Raw genomic sequence first — 14,241 nt, 5'->3', positions numbered from 1 at the left:
GGGTACTCTGAAAAATAAGAAGGAAAAGAAAATCTAGCTCCTTTTCAATGTTTATCAGTATGAAACAGTGTAATATTTTATATTTTTGGTGACAGCATTATGTGGATGAACTTATACATTGATGTATTATTCTAGTCAAATGATCTATCCACTTAAGTTGCCTTATTTATGTTTATGATAATATCACATTTTAAAAGTTTAAGCACATACTGTAATTTCTTTTTAAAGTATTATTGTTGCACACTCCTGTCCTTTTAGAGATCGTTAGTCTTGGACCTTAACTTCACTCCTCCAAATACTTCATGGGTAAAGACATTAAAATGATTATTTTATATCAGAAAAAAAAAAAAAAATAAAATAAAGTAAAAAAATATATAATAATCTATATCTACAATATATAATCTATATCTACAATATATATATAATCTATATATATAATCTATATCTACAATAAATTATATATATATTTGCTCATATATATATATATGAGCTTCCTGGTGGCTCAGACGGTAAAGCGTCTGCCCGCAATGTGGGAGACCGGATTTGATCCCTGTCGGGAAGATCCCATGGAGAAGGCAATGGCACCCACCTCCAGTACTCTTGCCTGGAATATCCCATGGACTGAGGAGCCTGATAGGCTGCAGTCCATGGGTTTGCAAAAAGAGTTGGACATGATTGAGCGACTTCACTTTCACTTCATATATATATATATATATATATATATATGATGAAAACTCTTATTCAAAAATACACAGAAGTTTTCATATATCTTCACATCAGATAAAGGATGGAAAATACTTCTTTTGGTTGTCCCTTTCAGATAAAATTTCCTAAGCTCCTCTCTGGATTTGGGTGGGATAGTGTCCTAGGGTCTCTGAGAAAAAGTACTGGTTTGATTCAAGAACCGATACGTGAAAGCAGATTGGTTCGTCTGCTCATTTACCAAATGTTCATCCTCTTGTCATGGCTTCAGGAGCTGCAGCACTTACCGATGAGGGCATCCATGTGGAAATAGGAAAGAACTTGGTCTAAGTGTCCATATCTCAACTCATTGCCTGAAAAAAGCACTTTGTCTTTTTGTTGTGATTAAAAGGCCCAACAAATTGGGCCGTCTCCAAGAGCAAGGTAGTTTCATAATTCCTGATACTGGGCTCTTCATCTTTTTGGAATGCATCAGAGTAAACTCCAGAGAGCCTTCTAGATTCCTTAGCTGAGGGCATGGAAGTCCAGAAAGTGGTGCAGGAGTTTCATTCCTCAAACATTTCTTGGGTGTCTGCTCTATTCAAGGAGTTGAACATACCTAGCTACTCATTAGAATCCCCTAGTGAGCTTCTTGAGATACCTTCTTGAGGGTCCTAGGGACCCACTCTGACCTACTAAATTAGAATCTCTGGGAAGTGCTGTCCTAGACTCTTTTTTGTGTGTGTGGTTAACTTTTTCAGAGTATAGTTGTTTTATAGTGTTGTGTTTCTACCATACAGCAAAATGAATATATATATATATATATATATATATATAATGTCTTTTGCTGCCCCTATATATATATATATCTCCTCTCCCTTTGGAGTTCCTTCCCATTCAGGTTACCACAATGCATCAATAGAGTTCCCTGTGCCCACTGTTTATTGCAGCACTATTAAAATATCCAGGACATGGAAGCAACCTAAATGGCCATCGACAGAGGAATAGACAAAGAAGATGTGGTACATAGGTACAATGAAATACTACTCAGTTGTACAAAAAATGAAATCGGATCATTTGTAGAGATGTGGATGGACCTAAAGAGTATCATACAGCATGAAGTAAGAATTGGTATTCTTTTGGATAGATTTAGGGGAGCTATCAGAGATGAGAGAGAAGGGAAAAGATGGAGAGAAAATCTTGAGCTTTCCATGACAGTATTTGAAAGGAAAAGAAGTGGTAGAAGGAGAGGGAGATAGTCTATTTGATAATAGAGGGTTCTTCTGTGGATGAGAGGTAGAAATAAGCTGCAAAGGTGTTTCAGGGGATGAATGATGGTGATCACATTTCATTTAATTCCTTTAGTCATCCTTATTGAAGTTCTTCTCCGACCTCTGTTCTTACCTCTGGGCACAACAGTGGGAAAAAGTGGGTCTTTCATTCTATGTCAGACACTGTGTTAAGCCTTTTTATGGTCATTAATTCAGGTAATTCTTTCAACAACCCCCGGTCATAGGTTCTACTATGATCCCCATCTTATAGATGAGCAGGTGAAGCACAGAGAGGAGAACTAACTTGTCCAAGGTCTCTCAGCCTTGGCTGAACCAAAATAAAACTCAGGTCATCTGGCTCCAGAGCTAATGCTTTTAATTGTTTCCTCTACCGCATACTATCCAGGGAGATATTTGCACCATCTCATTATAAGAGTATTGTGCAGCATGCATGCTATGTGAAATGCAGAGGTGGCACAGGGAAGGGAGTGATCAATCCATCAGAAACTTGGGTGTGTGTGTGAGTGTTAGGAAAGCTTTATAGGGGAAGAAAGAGCTGAGTAGGGTGTTGACAGATGAATAGGAGTTTGCCATGTGGACAAGATAGGTAAGAACATACCTGTCAAAGGGGATTGCACATGCAGAATCATGAAGTAAACACAGCATTTATCTGGGGACTCAAAAGCAAGATTTTGAAGTAGAGTTGTGGCATAATCAAAGAAATGCTTTGACAAAAGTCACTGCGTGGGGAGAGCTGCAGACAGGGAGTTGAATGTGGGATTCAGGCATTCTACAGGCAAAGGTGATGAAGCCGGCTGACAGATACTGCTTGGGAAGATGAAAAGGAAGGGATCAATGTGAGTGATAGCCAAAGGACCTGGCACGTGGTAGGTACTCTGTAAGCATTTTGTTTTAATTTGAGATAACTGAATCAGAGAGCATCTATAAGGCAAAATTTGCCAGGTTTTGAACAAGAGTGCATGGGAGATTCCTAGTGTGATTAACAGAAATAAAGCAGGTGGAAGAAATGGTTTCAGAAACGTTGGAGATGCCTGAGAGAGAACTGGTTTGATGTGGGTGTCTTGCTCCGAGAAGCAGTATCTGAAGCCAGGCCTGTGAACGAGTGAGGTTGGCTCCTTGGGTGTTCAGACTTTCTGATCTGCCGCTCTCCTTTAAAGTGCAACATGGAGTGTTGATTTTGATGTTCTTAGCTGCTGAGTGCCAAGGGATGGTGCAGTGTGTGCAGGGTGCAAATATCTAAATAAAGACAGAGTAACCTCACGTCCACATCTGACAGGGGTGCCATGTGGTGCCTGTCAGTGGTTTAGTTAGTGTGCATCCAAATGGCAAAAAGCGTCTGTCCACTGCACCAGGGAAATCAGGTTTGAATTTGAAGGGCCAGGTGTCTGGGTGCAATAAGATGCAACTGCCTATTTCTCTAAACCCCCAGTACATTTGTTTCTGACATCATGAAGAAATGTGTGTTGGTGCGGGGTTTCAATTTCATGGTCAGACACTGTGAAATAGTCTTGTTTGCATGTCCCCGGTGTGGTGTGAAGGGCTTCAGGTATGCATTTACATTTCCACGCACACCAAAAGCTGTTGGAACGGAGTCCCAAATGCCCTAGCCACAGGCATCGGAGCCTGACTCACCTTCTGTTTGAATTTCCTCAGACATCAAAAATAAGCCTTTTGGCGGTAGGTCAAGAGGTTGGATAGTGAGGACTGGTGTTAGGGATACAGCAGGGGAAGGAGGGTGACTGTCAGAGAAGTGGGCAAAGATGAGAAAGCAGGGGAAATTCTCATGGCCTCAGTGGTGATGCTGAACTGTCCTAAGATAATTCCATAGGTACTTTTTGATGTCATAATCAGGTACACATCTTGTTTCGGTGCCAAGGTTGTGAATGGCTGAGGCACACCAGCCATCGTGTTGATGGCTTTTGCAGCCTCTATATGTGAGGATGGTGGCTCAATGGTAAAGAAATGCCTGCCAAGCAGGAGACTTGGGCTTGATCCCTGGGTCAGGAAGATCCCCTGGAAAAGGAAATGGCAACCCACTCCAGTATTCTTGCCTGGAAAATCCCACGGACATCGGAGCCTGGCAGGCTACAGTCCATGGAGTGGCAAAGAGTCGTACATGACTTAGCAGGCACACACATGTGTACGTGAAGACACGAAGTTCAGTGGACACTTAGTGTTTACACTAGATCTGTAGATCTGAGGGGTGAGTGTGTTCCCGTGTGTGGTTTGAATGTGAACTGTAAGACACTCCTGTGTTCAGATCGAAGCTCTGGGGTGAGTGTCAATTAGAGGACAAGAGAAATCAGGTGGGTGTCTTCAGACAGGTCAGCAAGTGTGATCATAGCATCGTGAGGGTGGCAAGGTGCAAAATGAGAAGGGAGGTCTTGTCTTTATGTCCTAGCCTGGGCCAAGGAGCAGATGGCAGGTTTGACAGCAGTGTATTTAGCACAACTGTCACTCTGGAGTGAGCCATCTTGCCAAGCTGGCAGCAACTGCATTTGGAAGCGTGGGAGTTTATTAGGCAGGAATTTCAGGCCCTTGGAAGTGTGGTCTCCCCATGTAAGCACATTTGGGAATCCACATCCTCATTAGGACCAGTGAGTCAGAGGCAACTGATTTATCTAGAAAATTGAGGCATAAAAGATGTTCAGGGATAATTTGTTTTAATGAAGCGAGGAAGGGAGTTATCTAGAAAATTGTATTGGTTTTCTACTTTGTAGTTGGTTTTGCTCTGAAAACCTTAGTATCTGTTTTTAACGTTTGGAATAGCATTGAATAGCAGGAAGAACTCTCATCTGGGAATCAGCAAATGTCTCTATTTTGCTACTTAGGAGGCTCATTAATTCTAAAATTATTGTTACTAACATTAAGCCCGTAGAGGCATGTAGCTTGGGGCTAGGGATAAAATTATGAATAGACATAGATCCTACCTTCATTGGGGCAACAAAGATAAAATGCGATATATGTTCTGTTAGAGTGAGGTCCAGGGTACCACAGAAGCACAGGATGAGGACGGTTCTCCAGTGCTTGAGGTTAAAAAATTAAAAAAACTTCTTAGGGGGATGTCAGGATTAAGGTGAAATTGATGGGTATATAGGACAGAAGGTTCCCAGCAACAGGTACATGGGACTGAGTGTTCTGGAGAAGAAAGCAGTGTGTACAAATCCCGAAACAGAAGAGGGCATGGCTCGAGTCTCAGTGGAGGTGTGAGTGTTTGGGAGTTTCAGAGGGAGAGTGAGCGAGTAGGAATTGGTGAAACCTAAGGGATAAGGAGGAGTTGCAGGGATGGCCTTGCATGCTGACTTCAGGAATTTGAATTAAATTCTGAGGGTGTGAGCAACTCCTAATGATTTTGAAGCAAAGCCTCCTATTTGTACTTAAAATATGTCTGATGGTTGTATGGGGAAGAACCAGGTAAGATTAGACCAGAACATGGGAGACAAGTTAGGAAGTTTTCTACTCGACTAAAGAGGAGGGATGGTTTGAGCAAAAATGACAGCTGGGGGCAGGTGATGGGAATGGAGAGAAGTTGGTTGACTTGAGAAACTTGAAGAGGAGGCCTGGCTGGGATTTGAATACTGGTTGAACATGGGGTTGAGGAAAGAGAGAGGTTTGAAGGACCCTAGGCGGTGGAGTCGGAGAAGGCAATGGCACCCCACTCCAGCACTCTTGCCTGGAAAATCCCAAGGACAGAGGAGCCTGGGAGGCTGCAGTCCATGGGGTCGCTAAGAGTCGGACATGACTGAGCGACTTCACTTTCACTTTTCACTTTCCTGCATTGGAGAGGGAAATGGCAACCCACTCCAGTGTTCTTGCCTGGAGAATCCCAGGGACAGGGGAGCCTGGTGGGCTGCCATCCATGGGGTTGCACAGAGTCGGACACGACTGAAGCGACTTAGCAGCAGCAGCAGGCGGTGGCATGTGGGTGGGGGGCTGGGATGGATACTAGTGCCATTCACTGAAAGCAGATACTAGAGAGGCACAGATTTGAGTCAGGTATGTGTTGTTGCAGGGCAAGTTCTTGGAGGAAACAGACTGAAATGGAGATTCATTTGTGCTTTATTAGGAAGTTCAAGATCAGTTCCAGGGTGGGAGTGAGATAGTGAAAAAGACAGAACTGGGCAGGTGCGGTTGAACTGCAGTGTAGTTACAACAGATGCCTCAGTCATTCCTCAAGAAGTTCTGGAGCTGGAAGACCTTCGGACTTTGTAATACCTTCATCGAGCACCTATTGGATGTGAGCTGCTCTGGGAAGGGCCCTGGACTTTGCACAAGGGCACGTCTGCAATTTCTGTTTAGCTGAGAGCTGTTGGTCATCACCAATCATGACAGTTTCAGGAATGTGACCTTTGGCCATGGAGGGCGATCTGGGTTGCCTACCACAGTATCTGCTGTGGGATCCTGATGTCAAGTAAAGCAACGTTGCTGAGCTTTCCTCTTCCTGTGGCCAAAAAAAAGGAGTTGCATGAGTTGTTTGCTAAGGTCCCTACGTACCTGAACATTCCATGAGTCTGAAGATGGTAGAACTAAGAAACTATCAAATTGAATTTACCTGTTTTTAACAGATACAGAAATGGAGGCTCTGAGAGATGGGGTGGTATTGATAAGACAGTGAATTAGTGGTGGATATCTCTTAGAGTGCTCATCTTCAGTTTTTCTTCTCTTGAGGAGTAGGGCTGGAAGGATCCTCATTGTGCAGGGGAGGGGGTATATTGTTCACCTAGAATGGAACAGCCTGCTGGTAAGTAGCACTTGCTACAACACAAGGGTGCTGCCTCCTTGTTCCTATTGATGTGACTGGAGAATTTGACAGAGACACATTAGGATCACATCGAATTAAACATATTCTGCAGTAGCTTAAAAGTGGGTCAGCATTTATGCTTCTCTGTTAACTTTTTTCCAAGACCCATCTCTCCTCCCTGCCTTCCCTGCTGCTGCTGCTAAGTCCCTTCAGTCGTGTCCGACTCTGTGCGACCCCATAGATGGCAGCCCACCAGGCTCCCCTGTCCCTGGGATTCTCCAGGCAAGAACACTGGAGTGGGTTGCCATTTCCTTCTCCAATGCATGAAAGTGAAAGTGAAGTCGCTCAGTCGTGCCTGACCCTCAGCAACCCCATGGACTGCAGCCCACCAGGCTCCTCCATCCATGGGATTTTCCATGCAGGAGTACTGGAGTGGGGTGCCATTGCCTTCTCTGCCTGCCTTCCCTATTAGCCTGTTAAACTCACCTTTCCAAAGGCAATTTCTCTAGTGCATTGATATAGCATTGTATTGGCTTGTGTTTCCTACTTTTCTGAGCTTCTTGGGAACAGATAAGCTGAAGACTCCCACAAAGGGGAGAAGTGTGTTCTTCTGTATTGTGAGTGAAGTCCTGATGAATGGAATGTATGTGAGTTCCTTTTCACCCAGTCATTCATTTTATGGCTGCAGTAGCTGAATCAAAGCTACTGCTTTTGTACTCCATGGTGATAACAGCCACTTCTTTCTTGTTTTAACACTGACCTCAGCAATTCGTTCTCTAGTCTTTTAGCAACTGCAACAAGGAAATAGTTGTATAATCTTGGTGTGAAGGACTCATGGCAAACATAATCAAGATGACAGTCTGATAGGGGATTCAGCAGTTATTCCCATACTATTTCCATGTCTTACTCTAGACATGCACAGAGACTTGTGTTGCTTAGAGTATTTATGTTCTATGAAATCTACTGGAGTTGGACAGTGCCTTGGAGGTCATTTTGTTACATAGTATGACTATCTGACCTGCTTTTCTGTTTTATTACAGCAAAATGTATCTATGGAGGAAAAGTCCTTGCAGAAGGCCAGCGGATTTTAAGCAAGAGTTGTCAGGAATGCAGAGTAAGTTTCAATCTTACGGTTCCCATTACTTGTTGGGAAGGAGATGTGGGCTTTAGGTAGGGTTCTGAAGTGGAGCATATTGGCCCAAGGTGGGGAAAGACTCTCATTGGGCTGGAGTCCAGGATGGGGAGTTCTCAGCCACGGTCACTGTGTGGTTAGCTTGTGGTCAGCTGTGGATCATGTAGTCTTGGGAAAGACGGTCAGGGAAGGAAGTGAGAAGGGGAAGGGAGCTAGCAGCTACCGTGAGTCAGGGAGCTTGTCAGCTGACCCTGCGGAAAGGTTTTGATTAGGTATTGGGGCAATTAGTCTGTGATTTGAGCTGTGGATAGTGCCACCTCTAGTTCTCAATGTCTGAGACAGTGTTAGAAAATGCCTGTCTCCTGCCTGCCCCCTCTCATGTATTCCTCCAGGTTAGATTTGTGGGACCATAGATCTCATTCAGTAAATCATTCAGCAAACATGCATTGAGCAAGTGCTACTTATTGGCATGCTGTTAGATTCTGGGTGAACAACAGTGAACAAAACAAAGCCCTGTCTTTAGAGAATTTGCAGTCTGGTGGGGAGATAGGCAGTAAGGTACAAACAAATAGATATACAAGACAGCTGAGCCTTGAACAACACATGTTTGAGCTGTGCAGGTCCACTTACACGTGGATTTTTTTCCCAATAGTAACTACTGTGATGCTGCAGTCTCTGTGCTTGATTGAATTCCTGGATGCAGAACCATCGATACACAGATACAGAGAGCTGACTATAAATTATGTGCCAATTTTAGATGGTGTGAAGGGCCTGCATTGCTCAAGGGTCAACTCTGATGTCATTCTATAAAGATACAGAGCAGGTTAAAGGGAGAGAGAGCTTTGAGGTGGGCGTGAGTGGTCTGGGAAGACCTCTCTGAGGAGGTCCTGATTGAGCACAGTGCTGGATGAGGGTGGGAGCTAGCCAGGCAGTTACGTGGGTGAGATTTGTCCTGGATCGTGGGAGTGAGAGACCGAGGGAAAGATGGGAGAGAGGGGAGCAGATACAAGGTGGTGCCTTCCAGAGCAGCCGCAGCCCCACAGCGAGGCATGGCTGGTTCTGTGGGCATCTTCAGGGAGGCTGGCTGGAACCACATGTCTCAGAACAGACCCGCTTTCCAAGCATTTCACTTGTGTTTTGTCATATTTACGGCATTTCATTGGCTTTTTGTCACATTGCTGGCAAAAAGAAAGGAATGTATTTGAAAGGGTGAGGAGAAGGAGGCATTTAGAAACCCACAGAAACTCTTGGGAGCTCAAATCTCGTTCTTTATGGGGAGCTTCTGGGGGGCGGGGGAGGCCTTTCCTATGTCCTGTCTCTCACCGACCAGACTCTACCTCAGGGGCTAAGTCCCTTGAACTTCCCTATTATGTTTTCCATTCACGCTTTCCTGGCTGCCTCCGGGAATGGCAGAGATTCTGTGGGTTGAGGCAGTCTGGTGTGGTCCTTCTGTGACAGTGGGCTCCGTGTGGCGGCTCCTTAGGCAAGGGCAGTGTGACAGTGAGGGCTCCGTGGTGTCTCAGTCAACCGTGGAAGCTTCCAGATCTAGGAGTGGGTGGGTGGTCCCTGACCTGGGGCTGGCACATTACCGCATGGGGTGTTGAGTGGATTAAATGAGATAAAGCATGTGAAGAGCTGGCTGGTACAAAGTCAGCCCTCAACACACGTGAGCTCTTCTTACTCTACATGACCGTACATGTCCTTCCTGAATAGAAGATGTATGTCACGTTCTCTGTAGATTGCCTCTCTTTGAGGGGAGAGAAGATGATTTAGATTCTAAACCCCTTACATTTTTCTTCCCCCTCAAGGGAAGCTGGGATGACTAGAGCAATTTTACCCACTCAACTGATGATCCCAGTATCCAGCCTGTAGCTGTCACTCACAGCCAGCAGCCCCCTTCACAAATTGCACAGAAGTAGCGGGTGATCTTGACAAGGGTCATAATTGTGATTCAGTCTCTGTTATCATCAGAGAGACTCAGGGCAGACATTATTGGAGACCTTTCGAAGAGACGGGTGTGGAGTTAAATGCCAGTGTACTGGATAGGCACTTACCATTGTTATTGGCATACTGTAGGTATTCATCCTCTATTTAAAAGCCATGGATTTCTTCATTTATTGTCTTACTATCATTATCTACTAAATAATTATGCACAAAGAGAAGCATCACTGATAATAACACTTAACATCTCCTGAGTACTTAGTATTTTCTAAACACTATTTAAAACCTTTGAAACTTTATTTAATAAAACCTCATAATAACCCTCGGAGAAGGCAATGGCACCCCACTCCAGTACTCTTGCCTAGAAAATCCCATGGATGGGGGAGCCTGGTAGGCTGCAGTCCATGGGGTTGCTAAGAGTCAGACATGACTGAGCGACTTCACTTTCACTTTTCACTTTCATGCATTGGAGAAGGAAATGGCAACCCACTCCAGTGTTCTTGCCTGGAGAATCCCAGGGATGGGGGAGCCTGTTGAGCTGCCATCTACGGGGTTGCACAGAGTCGGACATGACTGAAGCGACTTAGCAGCAGCAGCAGTGGCATAATAACCCCATGGGGTAGGTAGCATTGTTGTTCCCACTTTACAGATGAGGAAATTGAGGCACATGGGAACAAAGTCCCATAGCTAGTAAGGGAACCAGCTGGTTTCTCAACCTGTGTGGTCTGAATCTCCAGGCTCCTCTCTTAGCCTCTCTACTGCTAGTCCTGATGGGTGTTAGAGTTACTTGGAAGTAATTCTCATATTTGAATTGTAAAAAAGTAGATGTAGAAAGATTGAATGATCATTTTTCAGTCTATTTGAGAATACCAGATTGGTCAGGCTATGGCTCATTGATTCCCTTGATAAAGGGTAGCATTTATAAAAAGCCAGAGAAGAGCTTTGGGACACATATAATGAATGTTGTCAGCAGGGAGAGAGGGTGATGGGTCTAAGAGGGGAGCGCCTCCGGTCTCTCTCGGACAGCCTTTTGCAAGATTTAAGCCCTCATGCCCTAAGGTACCTGTTGTATGTGATGAACTAACTTCTTTCCTAGACATCTAAAATGGTACTGTGTCAGCACTATCCTTGGGAGAATTGAGCAAATAATTACTCAAATAATTTCTTGTGTTCTGTGGTTCAAATGCAGATCCCTAGTTGATGAAAGGCTGCCTGGCAGTCCATGCATTTCATTTTCCTGGGATCATTTCAAAGCTTCAGCACTACCAGTTAGATAAGAAACTAAGTTCTGTTTTAAAGATTTTCACCAAGTGATTTGAGAAGATAACATACTGTGCTTGCTTGTTTTTTCCCCCCTGTTGTTGTTTTTTAAATCAAGATGAATAAACTTTCCTAGCAATCTCAGTCAGTTATGTGCAGTATTGCTGCCCTGAAGCACTTTTTAGGCTAGTAAGTTTTTTTTTTTCTTTACTTAAAGATGTGAGTTCTGTATGTGATTAGAAATTCAAGTTTAAGTATAGTTATTAGTAAAGAGCTTGAAAATGTTTATATTTGATGAGTGACATGGTGACAGTCACTCTAAATGAGAAAGAATGGATGAATTATATTTCCCTACCAATGCTGAGTTGCAAAGGTCATTAAAAAACCTACCACAATCAGGAGGATTTATTTATTAATCAGATGCTTATTAGAGTATGAAAATAAAGTTAAAGTTGTGTACCAAATTGTGTGGCTGAACTGAATGGATTTGGTGGCACTTAGGTTACTAGAGTCACAGTGCATATTATTTTCACATTCAAGCAAAGGGTTTTTATCTCTATTTGAATGGTTGGAACTATGATCTTACTCATTAAATACACTGAAGATTGATTGGAATTGTTGACTGATTTAATCAGCAGTCGAAGCAACTTTTTATATATAAAAAAGAACCTTTCATGAGTGATTATTTTTAAAAAGCCTTCTGTAGCAGTTTTAATATTGCTTTTTAAAATAAAAGCAAATATGTACTCAAGATATAAAATTTGGAATTTAGAGGAAGGAAGTAGAAGAAAGTAAAAGAAAATCACTCCAGAATCTCACCACCTACAACTAATCTCTTTTAACAGTTTAATTTTTTGACAGTGTGAGTGAAATTTATCTAATCGTCTTAGTTTAGATTCAGCCAGAAGCAGACCCTGAGCTCAGGATTAAGTACAAGCGATTTATTAAGGCAGTGCTCCTGGGAGGAAGCAGTAAGGGTATAGGGGATTCAGGCTAGGCCAGGCAGGAAACTCAGCAAAGGTGCAATTTTAGGTGAAAGGTTAGAGGTACCCCGATTCTGGTGGGGTTCTGGAGTGTAAATGTTACCCCAGCCATGTCTCCCTTTGAAGTAAAGAACCTCCAGTGGCTTTGGGCTGTGGGGGTTGAGGATGTGGAACTTGTAGGTAACTTCTGGTTCCCTGCAAAGAGGCTCCAGTGCCCTCAGGGACTCTCTGAGGGTTGAGGGATGAGCCAAGGCGAGGGATGGGCACAGTGAACTGATTAAACGGATCCAGCAGAGTTTGCCATTCTTGTTTGTGCAAGGAGGCTGTGCATCCCTGCTCGGTTGCCAAGTCACGTCCGACTCTTTGTGACCCCATGGACTTTAGCCCACCAGGCTCCTCTGTCCATGGGATTTCCCAGGCAAGAATACTGGAGTGGTTTGGCATTTCTTCCTCCAGGGAGTCTTCCTGAGCCAGGGATCAAACCTGGTCTACATTGGCAGGTGTGTTCTTTACCACTGAGCCACCAGGGAAGGCAGTAGATAATGAATAAATATGTTAATATTGAGGGATAGAAGTAGAGGCAACAATGGTATGTAATTAAGCATTGTCTTTTCCCTTACATTCAACTCAGTGCTGCTGATAGCAAGGGTATTAACATCTGTTGGCTTGTAACAATTGATTTGATTCCCTGCTGTAGAAACTGAGGTACAACTGACAGACAAACCACCCTTAGACTGGTGCTAGCTGTTGAGGCCAGGGTGTGATCCAGCGTGGCCTGGTTTGAGGGGTGAGAACAGAATAGAGCTGAAATGCGGACTGTGAGTGAATAGTAGGATTGATTCTCAGAATCTTTGGGCCAATTTTAAGATGGGAGAAAAACATGAGATCTAGATGCCTTGGGACAGAAAGATCAAGAAATGAAGAGGAAAAGGGAACAAAGGTACCCCAGAAGGAGTCATAGAGGTTGGACTGCCTGGGCTGAAATTGATGAGAAAGGAGAGGAAACCGTGGTGCCAGTAATCCATATGATCAGTACTTGGAAATTAAATTTATATTTGACATTTAAAGTTATGTTTATGTTCATATTTTAGAATTGATGTGCCTAATAGAATTGGTATTCCTGCCAAACCAGGGAATTCTGGGGCCACTGGAATGACAATCATCTCTTGGAGATAGAAAACTCACAATCTCCCGCATTCTTTCTGGTGGCTCAGCGCTATCTTATTCTCCCCATCTGTGTTGAGAATTACCTTTCAGCCTTAAATGAGACCCATTCTACTTGAGCTGCTTCTTGGTTGACTTAACCATGCTTTTAAGAATGGGGGAACAAAAAATAACTGAACATTTTAGATTAAATAAGGGACTCTCAAATCCTGCCTTTTAGAGTAATTATTGAAGTAATTTTAAATATTCAGAGTGAAACTAAATATAGATGCTAGTGATGTCAACAAAGAGGACCTTTGTTGAAATAGGGTCATAAGATGTACCTGCCAAATATTTAAAAATTTTTTTGTAAGTGGTTTTATTTATTTCTAGGGAGAATCTAGTGTTCATCTAACTGACCCACTTTTAGTTCAATACCTGTATACTTTGGTTCTTGTCTGTTTCCTCTGCTGGGAAACTGTCTTCTTTCTTATTCCATTTTTTAGTTCCTTCAAATGTGGCATCCTCTTCATAATTTCTTCCCACTTGGTATAATTAATTATTCTCCTATGATGTATTTGTTGTTCTTGTTCAGTCACTAAGTTGTGTCTGACTCTTTGCTACCCCATGGACTGTAGCACACCAGGCTCCTCTGTCCTTCACCACCTCCTGGAGTTTGCTCAAATTCATGTCCATTGAGTCAGTGATGCTATCTAACCATCTCATCTTCTGTCGCCCCTTCTCCTTTTGCCTTCCATCTTTCCTAGCATCAGGGTCTTTTCCAATAAGCCAGTTCTTTGTATTAGGTGGCCAAAGTATTGGAGCTTCAGCTACAGTCCTTGCAATGAATATTCATGGTTGATTCCCTTTAATATTGAGTAAATGATACATTGCCATACCTTGATTAGAGCACTTTTTTTTTTAGGACTTAGTGTATTTTATTATGGTTTCTAGTTTGTTTTTATCAAGAGCAAAGACGATGTCTTCTTTATCTTTGGGTTCACAGTGCTTGCGATCCAGTGCAGTCTTGAAACTGTCTCATAAAAGCTCATGAGAGCTCCCAACTTC

The 14,241-nt window shown here is 43.3% G+C and overlaps 1 protein-coding gene across 2 annotated transcripts in view; it reads left to right on the top strand.

The window, feature by feature from the left end:
• NELL1 (neural EGFL like 1) overlaps positions 1–14,241 on the top strand; it is a 1,049,219-nt gene that overhangs the window by 270,044 nt on the left and 764,934 nt on the right. For both annotated transcript variants that reach the window (XM_070364999.1, XM_070364998.1), the window contains exon 10: positions 7,755–7,828. In XM_070364999.1, coding sequence (XP_070221100.1) covers positions 7,755–7,828 — 74 coding nt within the window. The remainder of the gene's footprint in view (positions 1–7,754; positions 7,829–14,241) is intronic.

Source organism: Bos mutus, chromosome 29, assembly GCF_027580195.1.
Source record: "Bos mutus isolate GX-2022 chromosome 29, NWIPB_WYAK_1.1, whole genome shotgun sequence".
Classification (NCBI taxonomy): Eukaryota; Metazoa; Chordata; class Mammalia; order Artiodactyla; family Bovidae; genus Bos; species Bos mutus.
This window is presented reverse-complemented; position numbering and strand designations above follow the sequence as displayed.